The sequence below is a fragment of the Gambusia affinis genome, linkage group LG03 (genome assembly GCF_019740435.1).
Source record: "Gambusia affinis linkage group LG03, SWU_Gaff_1.0, whole genome shotgun sequence".
NCBI classification, from domain to species: domain Eukaryota; kingdom Metazoa; phylum Chordata; class Actinopteri; order Cyprinodontiformes; family Poeciliidae; genus Gambusia; species Gambusia affinis.
Window position 1 is genome coordinate 21,193,475 of NC_057870.1, and position 20,116 is coordinate 21,213,590.

Sequence of the window (20,116 nt, forward strand, 5' to 3'; positions counted from 1 at the left end):
GGTCCAAACTAGGGAGGAAAAAGATTGGAATTGATTAAGTCTCTCTTCACACTCTAATGTAAAAAAGAAATTGTGCAATATTTTTTCCAATTAGGTCCTAAAACATCATAGATATCATTTTAAACTTTAAAGGACCAGATTTTATTAAACATTTTTTGTATGGCTTTGATTAATACTTATGTTTTTCTCCCACTCATTTTTCAATCTGTATATTGAACATTTTCACAGAAATACTTACTACTTTATGAATCCACCTAACTTTGACATGAAATTTTCAGAAGTTAAAAAGATGCCTAAGCTCATCATTGTTCACCAATCAGCATTATGTCAATCGATAGTTGATCCAGACTTCATAGTCCTGTGTTACTGCAGGTCATATTTTAGCAGGTTCAACTGTAAAACTAAGCTGATAAAATGTTGTTATACACTTTGACATTAAGATAATTAATAATTTTAGCCTCTTTAACTAAATGTGATCACTGGACATTATAACATGTTCTGCTCTGATAGAGATAACATAAAAAAGTGAAACAACATTGATGGAGAAGCAAATCTTGTTCAGAGACATTTCAGAAGGCTGGTACACTTTTATGTTACAAAAGTTCATTTTAATTAATTAATTAAGTTTCAAACTTTTTAAGGTTTCAAGATTTCTTGCTCTAAAAAATATTTTTAAACAGTTTATTAGACAAAAATTTGTATTTCAGCACAAAGGGTTTTGTTTCCCACCAAAGCAATTTTTTACTAGAGTGATGATGAATGACAAAACGTTAGTAGATGCAATCATGAGAATGATGTGTTTCTTGTGCATGTTGTCAGATATTGATAACCAGAGGTTTTCTGAAAACCAGACTCCTATGATGGAAAAGTGCAATCACTGCTGGTTTAAATCTATTCCATAGAACTGTATGTGATTAAATGCACATAAATAAAGTAAATAAACGTAAAGCCAGTTATCTTCTAAACATTTCAATTCCTTATTTTGTACCTCACACATTTGTCTAGAACAAATAAAACAAAAATACACACAGGATTCCCCAGAAGGATTCACTGATTTGAGAGCAGATGCACATCAGGAAATAGAACCTGCTCTCCTCTTCACTAATATATTCATTACTGTCATTAACCTATTTGGCTGCACAGTTCCCCTTATCTAATTATCCCCTTATTACCACTGAACACACACACACACATATACACCGTGCACGCCCACAGAAAAATCATTATCTGCTGCTTACTCCACACACACACATCCACACGCACACACACCCCCACATGCCCCATCTCCACTTCTGTTACCCCACATGTTGTTTGACAAATGAGTGGTCTCGCCTCATCAAGCACCTGACAATGTAAACAGATGGGAGGTGTAGACAGGGATTTGTGCCAATTCGAACACACAAAGTGCAGAATCCCCAACATATGTTGTAGTTTTTCAAACAACTGTGCTTAGAGCGACCTCCAGATGCACTGCTAACAGGAGGTTAGTGTCTCAAAGTGTCTCCCGAGAAGAAAGTCTCTGATTTAATGTCTCCTTCTGTCAGAAAATAAAAACACTTCCAATAGCTTCAATAAATTACTTGTACGGTAAATACTTAGAAATCACTGCTGTCTTTACGGCAAGTTTTAAAATAAATTCTTTACTGTCTGAAAGTTTATTTCACCAATATATTCCATGTTCACACAGAGGACAAATAATGATTCAAACTGGAACAGCTTTAAAAAAAAAATGTCCCCCATCTTGAGACTATTTGTGTTTTAGATATTTCACACTCATAGGTTTTTTTATTCAAAATCACACTTTTGTTGCCTTTTTGGCATAGAAAACAGAAGGCATGCAATAATTCCTTTATTGAATTAAAATTGTGCATTGCTTCTTAAAAATAACAGTCTATACACTGTTCTACTCTCTTATTTATTTATTACTTAGAGAACATCTTGAACTTAATAGTATTTGTAGAGCTGAAATAAACAAATAGAAACTTTATAACAACAAAAATGTAACACTGCTTGGTATTATTTAGAAGTGGATCGGGACATTGCACCTGAAACCATCATGGACATTTACTGCTTAAATCTGCCTCAATTCTCAGTCTCTGTTTTCGTCATCAATACTCTTTGCATCTTTTCCCACCAGTAAAAAATGCAACACATAAACCGATTGCACCTCCTACATTATTTTCACATCATTTCATCATATTCACTTCCTCTTTTTTTTTACTTTCCAACTCCTCTTCATTTCCCCAGTTTTAGTATCAGGATTCAGTTTTTCTCTAAGAAAAAAGTTTGAATGGCAAACAATTCATAAATACATCCTGTAAAGTACGTATAACAGCATAAAAAAAACGATTAAATTATCTTTCACAGAGGAAAAAGTCGGCAATAACTCAAACTTCTTGATGTGCAGCGGCTGAAGCGTATCTCTCTTCTTTTTGCCACTTTTCTTTATAAATAAAACAGTTTTGGTTGTAAATTTTTTCCAACAATTACTTCTGTGTTGCTCCTTGTATTCTTCACATTAAGGCAGATGAGGAGGCGTAGTTCTGGTGAGTTTGATCAGGTGCAGCAGGAGAGCTTCGGTTTATTCTTGGGAGCATTTAAACTGGTCAGCGACTGATGGCGTTTCTCCTCAAAGGAGGCCTGCTTTATTACCAACCTGCCAGAGGCAAAAATAAAATAAAATAAAATAAATAAAAAATACATTTACAAGTTTCCACATGTAAAAGAGCATCTAGTGACATTGATCAGTCATTCATTTAACAGCAATCTGTTGCATTCTACGTTTTAAGCCTTCAAAACAAATATAAGTTAGGGAGGACATGAATAATTTAAACTAAAGGTGGATAAGAAACAGACAGCGCCTCACCTGGCCAGGTGCAGCACAGCCTCCAGGATGTTGGAGCCGTCTTTGGCACTGGTTTCACAGAACAGAGTGTTGTAGGTCTGGTGGTTGGAGGCAGAAATACAATATTATGATTTATTATGAGGTGTTTGTTTCTGTTTACTTTCAGTCTGAACACTAAATAGAAAGAGGATTTGAATATAACTCAAAAAAAGATTTTATTACCTAGATTACTCATTACCACAACATAAAGCATTATTCCTGACATGTTTATCTGCACCTAAGAGAAAAAACCTAACAGAAAGGTTTCTGCATCAACTTTCTGCATATCTCCACTAGTATTTTGATGATTTGTCTCAGGTAAAAGGCTCCAAGTGTTTGAGGTTGAAAGACCCCTTTGCCATCACCCTAATCTTTAGCTTCTTCTACAGATTATCTGACAATGTTTAGTCAGGATTCTGGATGAACCTTTCCAAATTGTTAAGATTAAATAGTTTTGGGCTTAACTGTAAGAAATGCATATTGTGATAAATACAAATGTATTAACCATCAAATAAATGAATGGATTCAATGGATTACAAGTTAAGTGTAATAAAATAATTTTCTTTGTTTCTACCATTGCAAGCTTTTGTCCATAGCTGGTAGGAACAGATTTATCTCCATCTTGCCGAAGATCGCACTTGTTACCCACAAGCATGATGGGAATATCATCATGGGACATATCCTGGAAAAGAAATAGCAAATAGAGCTCTGATGATGTCATGGTGCAGATCATGAAAATTTAAGTGTTAAGATTTCAACACAGTGCAGCACTGAATGGACATATTTCTATTTTCTTTTCACCGACATCACACCACGATCAAAGACCAGCATGCAAAACTCAAAGTTCACAGGACAGCAAAACACACCAAATACATGCCGTCCATCAAAAACTTACATATCGGCTGCAAACAGGAAGAGAGAAACGTGTAGGACCACTTAGTTTTACTTTTAAATGAATTTATTGCACACATTAGTTGAAGGATTAAACAAGTTTTTTGAGTTGGCTCAATATGAAAATGTCTGGAAACAGCAGGGAAGCAAACCAGTGTGTTACCTCGATCATGTCCACCCAATCTCTAACGTTCAGGAAGGTTTTCTCACAGTTGACATCGTACAACAGTAACACACCATCTGCACGCCTGAAGTAGGACTTGGCAATACTGCGAAACCTGTGAGGACAACAGAAGAAGAGACGAGGTTCACAAAAACATAAGAAAACAAAACCTTTTCACTGACGTTATTACACTTTTATGGAGTAGAACAATTCCTTTTATTGTGTATGTACCCAATATAATTTTTCTTTTTCCTCACTCACCTCTCCTGCCCTGCAGTGTCCCATAATTGTAATAAAACTGGCTCTCCATCCACAATGAGTGTCTTCATCTGAAAGTCCACGCCTGAGAACACAGAAAACAAAAACTAACTTAAAATCAAGATGTCCTGGTTCTAGTATTTCTATTTATTTATCAGCAGCCAGAGCAGGTTTTAGTTTCTCCAGCTCACCCAGAGTAGTGCTGGAGTTCAGTTTAAATTCGTTCTTGCAGAGGCGAAGCAGGAAGCTAGATTTTCCCACAGCCACGTCTCCTGCTAAGACAATCCTGTAGGCCTTCTCTGACGTCATGTAGCCGAGGTCAGCGTTTTCTTTGTCGTCATTCTGCAGAGGAGAAAGTGGAGCAGAGTAAACATCAGAGTAACCATCAGCTCTGGTCATCCATTCAGCTGCCCACTGTCCTTTACTCCTCTACTGACAGGGAAACATGTGCAGGAGAGAAACCCAGACATTAAATTATATTTTGTTTTCAACAGTGTAAAAAAAAAAGACATAAAATATATCTTTGCTTTTAGAAAATAAAACTCTTTGTCATTCTAATTTGATCTAATCTGATGCCTCATTTATAAAATGTTGCTACATATTCTGAATAGTGTTTGTCTTAACATACTGACTGATCAGCAACTATTCAGACTGTAAGCAACATGTGGTTTGAGTAACACAAAACTACATAAAGAAGACAATTCAGCTAAGCACCTATATCCCATATAACACAGTTTGGCAGATAAAAATAATAATTTCAACAATTCAACAATTATCAAAAAGCTAGAAAAATGCATCTTTTAGACTCTAACGGATACTTTTTTCTGATTTTTAAGGAACAGTACAACTTTCAATGTTTATATCTGTGGCAAAAACTAAAAAAACACTTTAATCTGAAACTTACAAATGTTTACAGAATTATGATGCATTATAAAGTATTGCTACATTTCTCATATGCTCCATGGATAAGTTACTTGAAATAGTAGTTTCTAGCTTTTGTGTCTCTCCCTCACCTGAACGCTGATGGCGCTGATAGTTTTCTTTGTGGTCGGGGCGGGAGGCGTAGTGGAACCGAGCGAGTCAGTGGGCTTCCAATCCAAAACTGAGCTGCAGTCCGACCCGATCGCTGACTCTCCGTCCTGAGTCTCTGCTGGCTGCGACAGAAACACACACACCGAGCAATTTCACACTAAGATTAGAATCTGTAGACGTTGAATAAAAGTCTGGCATTTAATTCAGGTTTTTGGAAATGTCAAAAAGTAGAGTGTACTCTCTTGAACATATATTCTTGTAGTTCTTGACTTTAATGGTAAGACGTTTGTACAGAACCATATATAAGCGTTAACCTCTATTATCTGACCTCTGTGTCAGAGTTTTCACCCAGTATGCTGTCCTTCTTCTCTTCCTCTTCACCATCTTGACCCTGGACCTCTGGCTCCCAGTCGTAGCCGCTGTGCGAGCCTCTAAGCGTGGACATGCCGCTGTCCACGTAGATCTCAGGCAGGCTGTCCTCCTCGCACTCGCTGCTGTGTCTGCGCCTCAGCCCAGGGTCACAGATGGCCAGGGCCAGAGTATCGCAGCTGGGCCGACGCGGACTCAGAGGGAAATCATCCAAACGCTGGCCAAGCCTGGGAAAACATCAAGTCAAATGTACTCATTTATTTTGCTGACAGGAGTTTATCAGGCTGGATAAGTTGGGATTACATGTGGAGTTCCTCCTGTAATCAAGTCATGATCTGCTCTGAAGGTCACTTTGTTTTTTATTATACTTATTTTATTTTGCTGCTATAATCACAACATACATATGTTACAGCAATGGCCTGGCTGTGTAAATAAATCTGACTTTTTCTCATCACCTTAACTTCCTTCCTAATCTTCATTCATTTGTTTCATAAATATTATTTTACCATCCGTATTAATGGTAAATCAGTCTGCACATACCTCAGTGTATTTTATTTTACCTGTCTAATAATGCATGTGGCGATGGGTAGCAGATGCTTTTACTCCTGTTTCTGTTCTTGATGTCTCCTGGGGTTCCACTGTTACCAGACTGTACCACAAAAACAACATAATTTAGTTGAAGATCCTTTAAATTTGAAATAAAGTGAAATTTAACGGCATGTTGTTGCCTACAAATGGTCAGAATCACATCAAGTTCACGGGGGGAACGGGAAGCATTTTCAACGTCTTTACCCTTGTGACTTTCTCCAAAGTTGATCTCAGGCTGTCGTTAGTGTCATGGAGCTTCCTATTGGCTGTCCTGTCCATTCAGAGAAAAATCAAATAAAAATTCAAGACGGCAGGTTTTATGTTCGTGTCTTTATGTTACTTTTAGTGTCAGACTTACTGCAGAATCTCAATCTGACTCTCCAAGATGTCTCGCTCGTCGGCAAAATGTTTCATGAGCTCCTCATCTCTGCAGCAAATCACAAGACACAACAAAGGTCTAAAAATCCCTCGGTCTCTACATACCATCTTAAATATCAAACTTTTAAAAGAGCATTTGTGCAATATAGATCATAAAGTTTAGATGTTTAACCACAGCAGTGAAATCCCCAGGCTGCAATTGAAAGTTTGATATGATTTTTGAGTAACAGAAGTAAAATACAGAAGCGACTGTGTGAGGATGATGAGGAGATCCGTGAAGGCGAAGTGTTTGTCTGCCAGTGACTTTGTTTCATCTGTTGCTTGGCAACCCTTCTGAAAAAGTTATTGTGTGTGCAGAGTCACTCCAGGATATCCTGTTTCGGCTCTGACAAAACAAAACCTCCCGGGGCCAAACCAACGTCACTCTGCAGGTCGACTTGGGCCCTCAGCTCCCAGTCTCTGTGCTTCAGTTCACACGGGGCCGTTTGATTACAGAAACTCCAGGTCGTTTGTGGGTTTTACAGATCATAAAAGAATCAGGACACCCCAGGAAATAGTCCGTTTTTTTATTTTCTAAGAAACGTTCACATGTTGATGTCTGAACTCATTTTGAATATCTGAAAGATAGAAAGTAATCTCATACAACTTAAATGCAGATATTTGTGTTTAGTGCAATAAACAATATGTCAACAAAAAATTGCAGTTTGTAGTAAAAAAAGCTTAGAATACTACACACATGGATGACTAGTGTTATCCCTTCAAATGAAATATCAAAATTTAAAGTTTACATGCTGCATCAGGTCGTATTGGAAGGCCGATTGATGTGATTAAGGCTCCTCCATAAATACGTTCTCCTTTCCCTTCATTTTAAGGCTGATCGATTCTTCCCAGTTCACCCTATCTGAACATTTATTGAGGGCTGAATGAGAGATTTTTGAACTTGCAACAGTGATGCATGAAGCAGAAGAGGAACACAGATTTACAGGTGAGAAGTAAAATCCGATGGTAATAAAGTTAAAAACTTAAAGAGGTTGTGTTGTTAAGCTTTCATCACTTGAATAGATATTACTGAATTCAACAGTTAGTTTAGCAAACTAAAAATGATTCAAGACTTGACAGAAAAATTCAGCAGGATTTCAAGCTCAATTTTTACCAGCTAGTGTTGTGATGTTTGTGACGACTCAAGTGTTTTTGCTGGTTGACGGGAAATATGCCGAGGTACGGCTACACTGTCCAGTTTCCAGGAAGCTCATATTTTAGTCTTTGCTGTTGACTCCAGAGGAGGGTGCAGCCCATGAATTTGGACACTCTGTAATTTGTGTAGAGTGAAAAGACTAATTTAAAACTCTTTTGAGACCTCCATGAATTTCATAAAAGAGTAATGAACACAATCTTCTTTGTGATGGGTTGCCAAGGGTCTTTGTACATCGCCGTGGTTTTCACTCTCACTTCAACAAGAGTGAAGTGAGAGATACTTTGGTACAACCTAAGTAACAGGTTTTATTATGTGATACAGCCATCCTAATTTATTCCTCCCTAAGAAGAAACAACCTTTTATAAAAACATTTTATTTCACGGAAAATGTTAAAATTTTCCTCATGACTGTTGTTTTGCTTTGGCTATAGAACAAGGAACAGAAAAAAACAAGAAACCCTGCTCTGGATGCTATTTCTATTTCACTGAACTGAGAAAAAACAAAAAACAAAAATAAACACCACATAGAAGAATAAAAATATGCCAAATGATGTTTCTTTTACCGTTCTGAGTTCATGCTTTGATCAGTTAACTCTGTCTTTAATCCGTCCATCTCACTCTGCAGACAGGCAACTTTGGTCTGAGACTTCAGAAGCTCCTGTTTTAATTTTTGGTTTTCCTGAAGAAAAAGATAATAATAAATTCGCAGAAGATCAGAAAAAAAGAGCAAAACTAACGTAGCATCATTACGTAAGCTGTATTTGGTCTCACCAGTGTTAACTCATTGATCTTCTTCTTTAAAGCTGAGCTCTCATCTTTCACTGTGATGTTCTTGTACTTCTGCTCTATCTGTCAAAGGTCAAAGGTGTGGGATTATTTGTCCTTGCAGTTTGTATATTTTGCTAAAAGCAACAGTAAGATCCCAGCTTGATCTTAGTTTGGCTTTTTTCAGTGTTGAAAATGAACATGCTCACTCACAAGATTAATTTTCTTGGGCAGACAGACAGTGTGACTGTGGTGGAACAAATTTTTAAGAGGCAGTTTTTGTTTTTAATCTTACTTGGTCAAACTTTGTCCCAGTTTCCACATGAAACATCTTGTTGTTCACACTTTAGGGCAGAAACTTTCTCAAATACGCTGATTGAACAGACCTTTCGCATTTTGCATCAAGTTTAGGATTTTTTTGAGTGAATTTATAATATAAATATTTTGCATAAATCCCCATTAACTTTTATTGAATGGTCTGCTCTGGTTTATTCCTGGTTAGATGTTTTCACATCCTTATTTGTAGAATTTGTTGGTCTCCTGACCCAGTTCTAGTAAACAAGCATGGCCAATATATTTCCAAGCAGCTCAAGAACCCCACAGCATTGTGCTGCCACCACCATGCTTGACTGATGGTTAAGTGTTCTCAAGTTTTAAAGCCACATTTTTGTGTTGTCTGATTTTATTAGCTTTTCCCTGAAGGAATTTGGTTCGTCCACAAATGTAAATTTTCAATGAGGATTTTGGAACAAGTTCATCTTTCTTACTCTAGATTTTTTTATTCATGATGGTGGAGTTAAACTGGTCTGACTGTGAAAGTGACACTGGTATTCCAGCAAACTTCAGTCTGCTGGCAGCTGCTTACGGGAAAGATCTGAGTCAGAAAACCACCTAATTTAAATGAATTCATTTAGCAAAGAAGAGCAGCCAAATATTCAGTCGGGATTATGCAACACCAACTTTTTGTTGATTACAAAAACAGTGGATTAAAACAAGATTGATGATGTAAGTGACTTTTTCCAATCTCTGCTGTGTTTCAGTGTCTTTCCTGATTGGCGTCTTTGTTTTAGAAACATGCGTTTTGCAGTGCTGATGTTTTATGGTAAGAGAGAATCAAAAATACCATCTGCATCCTCTGGACTTTACACTGAAGCTCACAAACTTCAGTGTCGAAACTCCGTCGCAACTCACTGAGTGCAGCCTCTGTTCGCTTCTTCTCCTAGAGAAAACACACACAGAGAAGATCCAAAATTACATTTACCTTCAAAATCTGTTTTCTCTCTTTAAATATGAACTTTAAGCTATCACTGTACCACTGATATAAAGTGACAGGAAGTTCAAAGAGTGCCCAGATGCAGACCGTTTGCACATTTATCACACTGTGGGAGGACACAGGTGAGCGCCCTCTGATTTTATGAGTTATTTTAGGAAAAAACAAACAGCAGCTCCTTCGCTAGAGAACACTTACATAACACACCGGAACAGAGATAAGACAGCCACCAACGCTGCCATTAACATCAGGGTCTCAAAATTAAATTAGGGTGACTAAATATAGTTTTCCGAGAACTGATTTGTTTACTATTTGTACTTGAAACATTAGAGGATTAAACTGTAGTTGTCTGCTGGTGCAGCTTCTCAACCAACACTGATCAACTTTATGTTCAACATGCAGAATCTTTTCAAAGAAAATGATCTTTCTTCATTTATTGAAAATGGATTCCAGTCGATAAAATAATGTGAAATTTAAAATCAAATGTATATTGTGTTTATTAATTGCTCTTGTTGTGGCCTTACATGACTTTCCTCAGATACATGATGCAGAAACCGTTGATGAAACACAGTAAATTTGAATTACATTTGATGTTTAACTGGAAACTTTAAACATAAACTAACAGGATCAGTTTTAGTATTCTCATTTATTCAATGTATGTTTTAGGAGTTTGTGAGACAGGCTAACACAAAGTACTGTACAATTTCTAAAAACAACATTCTGAAAAGTGTGGCATGCATGTGAAATCCCAATCACCTTACAGTGCAATTATAGCAGAAGGTGTTTAAGTCACAGAAGCTGTGAACATACATTTTCATGCCACAAATTATGTTATGGGTTTAGGTCTGGACTTTGACTAGGCCATACCAAACACATCAGTACACTTTGACCTATACTTTTAATTGGCCGTGTGAGTTCCCATCAAATCTGGGCGCCTTTCTGCCCTTCTGAATAAAAGCCAACACACTGCAGGGTGGGCGATGATCAGGTTCAGGTTCAGGTGTAGTTTCAGTTTTCTATCATTCCACTTGTTTTCTGTGTGAGGTTTTACCTCAAAGGTCTTTGCAGGACCGCTGTACTCACACTTCAAATGAAGGGCCTCTATTTAATAAACAAGCTGTTTCTAAAGCCTGTAGCTTGCACTGGATTTTATTTGGTAGCCTCAGAGTGAGAAGCTGGATACAAATGAACGTCTCCCTTTGCATCGTTTTGTTTGTTCATAGAATTTAAAACCACATAATGTTTTTGCTATACAATTCTACACTAATTTTATCTGCTAAAATCCTAATACACATGAAAGTTGATGGTTGTAACTTCACAAAATGTGACATAAATTCCAGGATGTGAATCCACTTTCTCAACATAGCAAAGAAAAAAGAACTTCATCTAGTGCAGAAAAATGTCAAAGTCAAAGAAAAACATTTGGCCAACCATAAAATGGGACCTAAAAGATGATTCGAAGATGCTGCAAAGTGAAAATTAGTCATTATTTTTTTAAAGATTTCTGTTTTCAGAATGTCCTTCCTGTGCTACACTTTTTACTTTGGCTGGAGAAAAATTGGATATAACACGTTGTGACACTGAAATCTCAGACTCACACCTGAAGTCGCATTGCCTTTCACTCATCCAGATTTGAAGTGCTGGCTGTTATCTGGCACCACATTGATGGTGGCCCGCCGGCAGACGACACACACATTGTCGCTTTATCCTCATGCCACAACTCTTATCGCCCCAAATATGTGCAGCCTTATCATTTTATACTGGAGGATAAACCATGCCCCAGCACCTCCATCTGCCTTCCAACTGGTTTTATATCCACAGAGTTGGGAAATCCGTCTGATCAGCAGGCGTGTCGGAGTTTGGATCGGTAATCTGATATACAGCTGTGCGTGTTTGTTTGACATGAGGGAAGAGCTGAACAAATGCAGCCTGCTTATCACGCTGCTTACACAAACTCCAGAGAAAGGAGCAGAAACAGCTCGCAGCAACTACCCTGGCATGTCAAAACATGGTAATCTTCTGAATGCATTTGAAAGTTGCAGGTTTTTCATGTGTTAATTCAGATCATGCCCCCACCTGCTCACGAGTTTTTCTCTCTGCAGCCTGAATTCTCTGGTCCATCTCCTCCTCCATCTCACTGAGCTGCATTGACGCCTGGTCCTGTGCTCTGGAAAAGAATCACGACCATCAGAGGTTTATTCTGTGCTCCATCGCAGGGCCATTTAGGTGTGCTTGTTTTGCTCACCTCTTGATGGCGAGAGCCAGGTTCTCCATCTCTGAGTTCTGCTGCTTGATCTCTTTAACGAAGTTTGTGATGACTTTCTCAAACTGAGGAATCAGTCTGGGCTCAGTCAGGCTGATGTTCTGGTACAATGTTGCTGCCTGTTCATGCCTGAAAAACAAGCAAAAAAAATAATCAGGTTACCAATCACTTTTTTAAGGGTTGGTTGGTTGGCTTTAAGGGGGTGACAGAGACAAATCAAATATATAGCTAGTTTTGGAGTAAAACAATGTTTGATCTTAAACTTTAAAGCATTTGCCTACAAAGCTCTTGATGCTATCTGGTTGTAGTTTCAAATGTACCTAAATACTTTTGTTATATGGAGCATAAAGTATCATAAAACTTTGTCCATTTGTCAGAACGGAAATATCATCTGTTTAGTAGTTTTTACTAGTTTTTATAGTTTTTATCTGAACTTTGCAGATTGCATAATCATGTTGGGGAAACCTTACTGTGGACAGACTTTGAGTAATTTGATAGAATAATAAACTCTCCTGCTTTATTTTGAGTAGAAATAACACATTTACACCTTAAGGTTTAAATTACAGAGTTGACCTCTTTTTACTGTTAAGTCAAGCCTGTTTTAGAGAAAACATGGAAAGTTTACTGCTATTTTATTGACGCCTTTGCCAAAAACAAACTTTTAATTATGCTGATTTACCTCTCACTCAAAACATGATGACATTTTCAGGAGAAACCCTACAATAATATATCAACTTGAACTAAAAGTGTACTTTATAGCCGCAATGTTGATCAAATGTATGTTGCTTTAGAAACATAACAACAAGATCAATTTTCTCTGACTCAGCAGGAAGGTAAAAGTAGATCTTGTGAGTGCTCAGACTCTGTTTGTCCAGTGAAGAGGATGAGTGGCTATAATCCTCTGCAAACAGACAATGTTACATAAAGTAATGATGATGGCCCCTTGTGACATATATCTTTCTGCAGCGTCACTACAGAGTCAAACAATGACAGAATACACACAAATAAATGAAAAAAACCAAACCCCACATGATCAGAAGTGCAAAGGTTAAGTGTATACAGATACAAACAGAGGTGGTTGTCAGGATGTCGTTTATAACATCGAAAGTTGGAAGTCCAAAATGAAAAGTGAAAAAAGCCCCACAAGATTAAAATGAAATTGTTTGAACGTTTTCACACTCCCCATGGGAAATATCAACCCAAGGAGCAGAAAATAAATTCACGGCATGCCTCACAGATGTTTTTGTATTAGAACGCAAGTTGAAGAATTGCAAGGTGACAAAATGCAAAAAAGTTTAATAAATGTCTCTGATGAAACTTAAAGTGGTTTATACATCCAAAACCAATGAGGGCAGACAAGGCATTTTATGTATTTTAATTAAAATAAGTTGGGTTTGAGGAACAGCTACCTAATCTCTCCAACTATAAAAAGGATCCCCTAAGATTTTCTGAACAATATTTAAACCTAAACATGTGAATCTTTTTAACCAGGTGTGTGAAAACACCAAAAATTGCCTCAAAAGATCTTCTAGTTACACCAACTTCAACTAAAATAAAATTCCCAGTTGGCAAATAACAGATTTTCTTATTTTTTCTTACGTTGATTCTTAGAAACAACACATTCTCTCTTTATTTGAAAAACAGATGTGAGGTATGAGCTCATTTGTAAATTATTGTCTCTCAGCTGACTAATGAACCAGAGATTGACAGAACTTGAAGCTAAATGAGTCCTTTTACCAGAGACCACCACTGTGACAATTGATCTCCTGATGCAACAGCGCAGTAGCGCGAGGATCAGTCTCATGCAAGGCCCGAGGCCACACACACACACACATCCCCGCACATACACACATACACACCCACACACCCACACACGCCCACACACATTCACCCAAACATCAATAAATTCACCCTTTTTGAGTCAACTTTCCTTCTTTAGCTTTAAATATGCTATGGCTGGCTTAGACCATTAAATTAGATTCACAGTGTTTAGTAAAGTCCAAAATGTCTGTTACCACATTTGGAGAAAAAAAAAACGGTGAAACCTGGCAAGTCATAACGCTACCCAAACTGTTACAGGGGGTGACAGCATCATGTTGTGGGGTTGTTTTCTTGAGGAGGAGCCAGTGCACCTCATAAAATATAAAGCAGCATTGATGCAGTAACTAATGTATGATCATCTAAGTTAAGAAAAATACATTTATATCACTATTGGTAATGAATCTGTGTACTGGGGAATGATCTCCAGCCATTATTAGGTGATAAGTAATGTTGGACAGATCACAGGACAATACAGAGGCTCACAAGACCAACAGCTGTGTGTACATCAATCATCCTAACATGGATATTTCTGGACTGTGGGAGGAAGCTGGACTATAAAGAGCAAACACACACATGCTTTGGGAGAACAAGCAAACTCCACGCAAAAGGCACCAGCCAGGATTCAAACCCAGGACCTTTTTGGCAACATCAGTGAGAATCAGAATCAACATAAATGACAAGTTTATTTACACTAGTGAGAGATGCTTTCAGCATAAAGCAAAAGAGGGAAGACCAGACATGTATAAACCTTCAGATGAACTACACAGACAAAGCTAAAATGTTTAAAATGCATGTTCAGTGATATTGGAACCATGACTTTGTTCTTAGGATAACAGTGAGACTGCAAATGCCCAATGAAAGTAGAATAAAGCAAACACTGAAAAAAACTATTATCCTGGCAAATGTTTATTATTATTATTATTATTATTATTATTATTATTATTATTATTATTATTATTATTATTATTATTATTAAAATATCATATACTTGCTGTTTAATTTTTTTAATTTATTTCAGAAGTAAATTGAGTTTATGGTAACGAGTTGTCAAAAAGTACATTTTGACTTGCCTTGAATAATAATGGACAAAAATTGGTACAAAACAAATTTAAACCACAAAATCTAAGACATAAACTGATGAGTAACTATTTACAACATGTTTGACAAAGTGTAAGAAAATAGGTGCAACTCTTTAGTAAAACCACGTAAGAGAGAGAACAGATAGACTGCTGATCTAAAAACGTTCAAATAAACACAAATAAACTTGATTTATAGAGAATTAACAATTATTAATATTGGTAATACATAACAAAAAGTGAATAAAGAGTTAGGGTAAAAGATTGTTCACGTAGCTACTGATACAAAATCACTTTTTAGATAAGGCAGCCTACACTTTTTACTCCTTTCCGGTCTTATAAGAAATTACTAATAATTGTTTATCCATGGTTTATTAAGTGCTGCCCAATAACTAGTGCTTTAATTGTGTATTCGTTATTTGGAGGGGGATATTTATGATTTAAACATATTACAAAGCGCTACTGGAAGTTATATAATTTTATTTTATTTTATTTTATTTTTTTAAATCCAAATCGTTGTCTATTTTTACGTTGTGCTCCTTCTCAGACATTTAGCACTCTTGTTTTTTTAGGAATCGTGTAATAATTTTATTTTTATAAAAACTTCATTCCACTTTTTAGTCCTAATGACTCAGTTTTATTTAGTTTATATCTCTTACAAACTCAGTGCTTTCACTGCCCAAGAAAAAAAAACACGCAACTATCCACTTTTTTTCTTTTCTTTTCTTTTTTCTTTTTTTTTTTTTTTTTTTTTTTTACAATATGTACTTAAATGTTCGCATTCAGAGCAGTCTTTCGTATTTTTGCCTTCTTTATAATGTTAAATAGTTCGCAGCAACGATGAAACTGTCGGTGCTTTACGCACACTGCGCTCTCTGTTGAACAGCCTCCTATCTTTCTGGACATTTCCATATTTTAACGCATTCAGCCACCCGGACAGGTGCGCTCTCTCTCCCTCTGTCTCTCTCTCTCACCTCGGGATGAACTTGGCCTGCTCGCCCAGTCTCGTCTCGAAGGTCTCCCAGGCGATGGACACTTGCCCTCCGTCGGACTCCATGTCCTCTCCGTAGCGGTCGTGGAAGCCGTGGATGAACTCCTCCAGGGTGACGGTTCCGTCCTGGTCCACGTCCAGCCGCTGGAAGATCCTGTCCGCCTCCACCGCTGACACCTGCAGCTCGGCGCAGATTGTGAGGAACTCGTTCCTCTCGATGCGCCCGGAGTTGTCGACGTCGTACGCGCGAAAGAGTGCGCACAGCCTGTCCCTCTCCTCCGCACTCATACCCTTGACGGAAGACTGTGGCTGGCTGAAGGGGAAGATGAGGATGTTGCGGAAAAAATTAGGATGACCACTGAGAAGGGGAAGGCAAGAAATCCAAATAAAGTGGCAAGTGTGTTTCCCTCCGGATGCAAAATAAAAGGTTTAGCGTGTAGTTTCGAAACGCTCCTGCCAACTGTTTTCACCTCTTTTTGCATCAATCAAATTTTGGGTAAAAAGTGAGTAAAGTCAGAGTAAAGCGATATAAAATCCATCCCAGCTGCCTCAAATGAAAACTGCTATCTAAGTCTCAGGTAACGCACCTGCCCTCAGTACCTGTGTCACAGTGTTTGCTCACTCCTCCCTCTGATTCTAACGTGAAGGTGTAGGCTTTACGCAGAAGGAAAGTAGCTGCAGTATCTTGTACTGAATGAACTTAGGGCCAGTAAAATTTATGGAGGTCAATTTTGACCACTGTCATATTATACTTTCTCATATTTCTAGATAGCCAAGCAGAGTGATGGGATAGAATCCCATATTATCTAATTGGTATGAGAACTAGTTCTTAATTTTGCTAAAATTTCGAAATTTATGATATACTAAAGGCATAAGTGCTCAAACTAATTATTCAGTGCAAGTAACAGTTTAACTCACAAAATACACGATTCATTGTTATAAGATCAAATCTATTACTTGCTTATCACATAATTATGAGATACATATTCTTTTTGTAAGCACAATGACAGGAACACACAATGAGTTTTTTTGTTGTTGTTATCCATATCTTTGAAAATAATTAAAATTTTGCACTTTTAACTAAAAAACTTTACCAAACGGCCAGGTTTTAAAATGCTCTTGTTCAGTGTTGCATCCCACTTTGTGTGGTTGCAGCATGATGAAATGCTGCATGTAACCACAATATTTACTGATAACCGTATGCTGCTGTGCAAGACACAGGCTTAAAATTAGGTCAAAGCTTTAAACTCTCTTTGAGCGTCCATTTCTTCTGGAACAGGAGGGCACAAAAGAACATAATGCTAAAAGTATGGCAGCAGTCTGAGATTATTCCAGCTTCAAAACCACGTTTATACACAAAAACATTTTTTATGTTTTATATTTTTAACTAATCTTGACCTTATTTATTTATTTATTTTTTATCATTCCAGGGTTGCAATAATGAGTAATAAGTATTGTAATCTGAAATGAGTTTTTCCTTCCATCATTCAGAGTAACTTCATGTGAAAACCTGGAACAACTGTTTACTTGTTTCTAACTACCTTTGACTGTAAACATAAACACCTTTATACAAACAAATCTGACCGCTCACCTGATCATGACCTGCTCTTTATTGATTGAAAATTCTTCCCCAGGTAAGTTCATGCCTTCTTCTTTTTCTTCTTCTTCTATTTGTTCCTTCTCATGTTGGTCTGTGAATCCACTGAGGAACTCCTCTAAGGTAACCGTGCCATCACCGTCAGCGTCCAGGCGGCTGAATATGCTCTCTGCTTCGTCAGTAGGAACCTGGAGCTCTTGGCAGATAGCAGAAAATTCATTTTTTTCTATCCGTCCTGAGTTGTCCACGTCGTAGGCGTGAAAAAGCGATCTCAGGCGGCCCTGTTCCTCCTCGGCCGCTTTGTTTGTTGATGCCATAGTGGTGAAGCTTGAAGTTTAACAGAGATTCAGGAGCCCAGAACTGATGATGACAACAATCAGAGACTGCTGGAGCTTCACTCTCCTGCAGAGTTCAACTTGCATTTCGTGTTTGAAGACACTCACAGATTATGGGGAGAAGAACAGCCCCATTAATAAAAGGCAGCAGCTTCCTAGATAATGCTCTGTCATTCTGTTACCTCACTTTTATATCCCTCCCTCCTCCTTTATATCCTTCTCTTTTTATTTTTTTCATTTGTCATGATAAATGTCCTGATAAACCAATGACAGGATTCTTGGAGCGTGTGTTGCTAATGCTGTTTAAACCATGGCTGTTATTGATGAAGAAAAAAAATCCCAGGAGGAGAAAATTAATCAGGAGTTTCATCCAACTGAGGTGCCGTTTTGATCAGGTTTCCTAGTAGATTTTAGACTCGGGTTTTCAAGTTTGTCTGTAGTCACATCTGTTGTGAAATAATCATCTAACAATGCAGTAAAAGTATATTTTCAATCTTTTAGTTTTGTTATGCTGAGCGAATTAAAGGTTTGACATCAAAGATCCATCCATCCATCCATCCATCCATCCATCCATCCATCCATCCATCCATCCATCCATCCATCCATCCATCCATCCATCCAGCCAGCCAGCCATCCATCCATCCATCCAGCCAGCCATCCATCCATCCATCCATCCATCCATCCAGCCATCCATCCATCCATCCATCCATCCATCCATCCATCCATCCATCCATCCATCCATCCAGCCATTCAAGTCAGGTTGTAACATTGTGGGAAGAAGCTGGAGTAACCGGAGAGAACGGACCAATGCACAGGGAAAACATGCAAACACTAAGCAGAAAAACCTCAGGCTGGGATTTGATTCCCAGGAACTTCTAGCTAGAAGGCAACAGAGACACCAGTTGCTCCATCATGCTGCCCTGATGTCATAATACCTCTGAAACAAGGCCGCAAAAAACCACAAAAGAATCAATCACATAAATGACAACGACAGAGTTTATTGAACTCATTATAATAGGTCATTTCACATAATAACATTAGATAAAAGCCCCCCTCTTTTTAATTTTTATGATTTCGTGGGCTTTTTTCCTCCTAAAAGGCATTTTTTGCAGAGTCCATCCATTGTTTTAACACACAGGTGTCAAACTCCAGTCCTGGAGAGCCACTGTCCTGAAACGTTTAGATGTGCCTCTGCTGCACCACACCTGAATCGAATAATTAGGTCATTAGCAAGACTCAGGAGACCTGATCTACACAAGAATGACTTAATTAAGCCATTTCATTCCAGTGTTTTGTACCTGTGGCACATCTAAAAACTGCAGGAGAGTGGCCCTTGAGGACTGGAGTTTGAGACCCCTGTCTTAACAACTTCAAACCCCTGCAACCTTTAACACAGTGAATATGATATTTAAATTAGTGAATGCATGTCTACAGGTTTCTTACTAAGGGATGTAAGTACAGTCAAAAGATCAAAACCTTTAACCTAAAAAAGAGAAACACAGCATTTTGTGTGTTTATGTGGCACAGCAGCAACATTTGAACACTCCTGGGTAAGTATGTTGCTCTTATTTGTCATTTCTGCTCAGTATATTTGGAAATACCCTTATCTCTGTATTCCAGTTTATTTTTTCCATTAAATCACACCAGTGGCAGCTGATCTTTCCTCTTTTTTCATAAAGGTCTCTGCATACAGTTGATCCTTGTTTTAATCGTGGATTTGTGGATACGCTCTTTACATGGTTTTGTATAAATTTCTCTGTCTTCTGATCATTAGTACGTTTTTTGAGAACTTTTCTTTTTTTCTCAGAATTAATTTCTTTGATGCTTCAGTTTTAAAAGTTGCAAATTTTTCAGCTCTGGGATTTTTTTCCCTCCATGAAAGCAACAATTTTGTTTGCAAATTATTCACAAAGCCTCAGTTACCTTGCAGACAAAATGGGTTCAAGTCCCATTCTCTCTGGGGTCTTCTGCTCGGAGTTTGAATGTGTGGGTTCTCCAACTTCCTCAAAAACCCAAAACCATCCCTGAAGAAGCCTGGTGTAAGTGGGAGCATGCATTGACCCTGTGTCACATGTCAGATTTTATTCCAGAATCTGTTGCTTCACACCAACTGATCACATGACCAGCAGTCTGTCTAGTCAGGAACAGCACTCTTTCACCATGAGGACAGATGTAACTTGTCATTTGGAGTTCCTGTAATCAACAACTAACTGTTTGAGAAAAATGCTACAGGTTTTTTTT

The 20,116-nt window shown here is 37.8% G+C and overlaps 1 protein-coding gene across 1 annotated transcript; it reads right to left on the reverse strand.

Annotated features, from left to right (window-relative positions):
- Positions 1 to 1,611: 1,611 nt before the first annotated feature.
- Positions 1,612 to 19,860, reverse strand: rasef (RAS and EF-hand domain containing). The gene is made up of 18 exons (XM_044112469.1): positions 19,799 to 19,860; positions 15,927 to 16,256; positions 12,038 to 12,184; positions 11,869 to 11,959; positions 9,646 to 9,741; positions 8,529 to 8,606; positions 8,321 to 8,436; positions 6,544 to 6,612; positions 6,390 to 6,456; positions 6,158 to 6,246; positions 5,557 to 5,824; positions 5,210 to 5,350; positions 4,388 to 4,538; positions 4,200 to 4,281; positions 3,939 to 4,053; positions 3,459 to 3,566; positions 2,867 to 2,943; positions 1,612 to 2,656 (listed from the first exon to the last, which is right to left on the reverse strand). Exons 1-18 carry the CDS (start codon positions 19,825 to 19,827, stop codon positions 2,557 to 2,559), a joined length of 2,154 nt encoding a protein of 717 aa, XP_043968404.1. The 5' UTR covers positions 19,828 to 19,860; the 3' UTR covers positions 1,612 to 2,556.
- Positions 19,861 to 20,116: the final 256 nt, after the last annotated feature.

Coding starts and splice junctions, on each gene's coding strand:
- rasef (XM_044112469.1), bottom strand. CDS start 19,827: ATGGGACTTGAACCCATTTTGTCTGCAAG. Junction 9,742..11,868: donor AGAGAAAAACTCGTGAGCAG/GTGGGGGCATGA, acceptor TGTTTTCTCTAG/GAGAAGAAGCGAACAGAGGC. Junction 3,567..3,938: donor ATTGGGTGGACATGATCGAG/GTAACACACTGG, acceptor TTTCTTTTCCAG/GATATGTCCCATGATGATAT.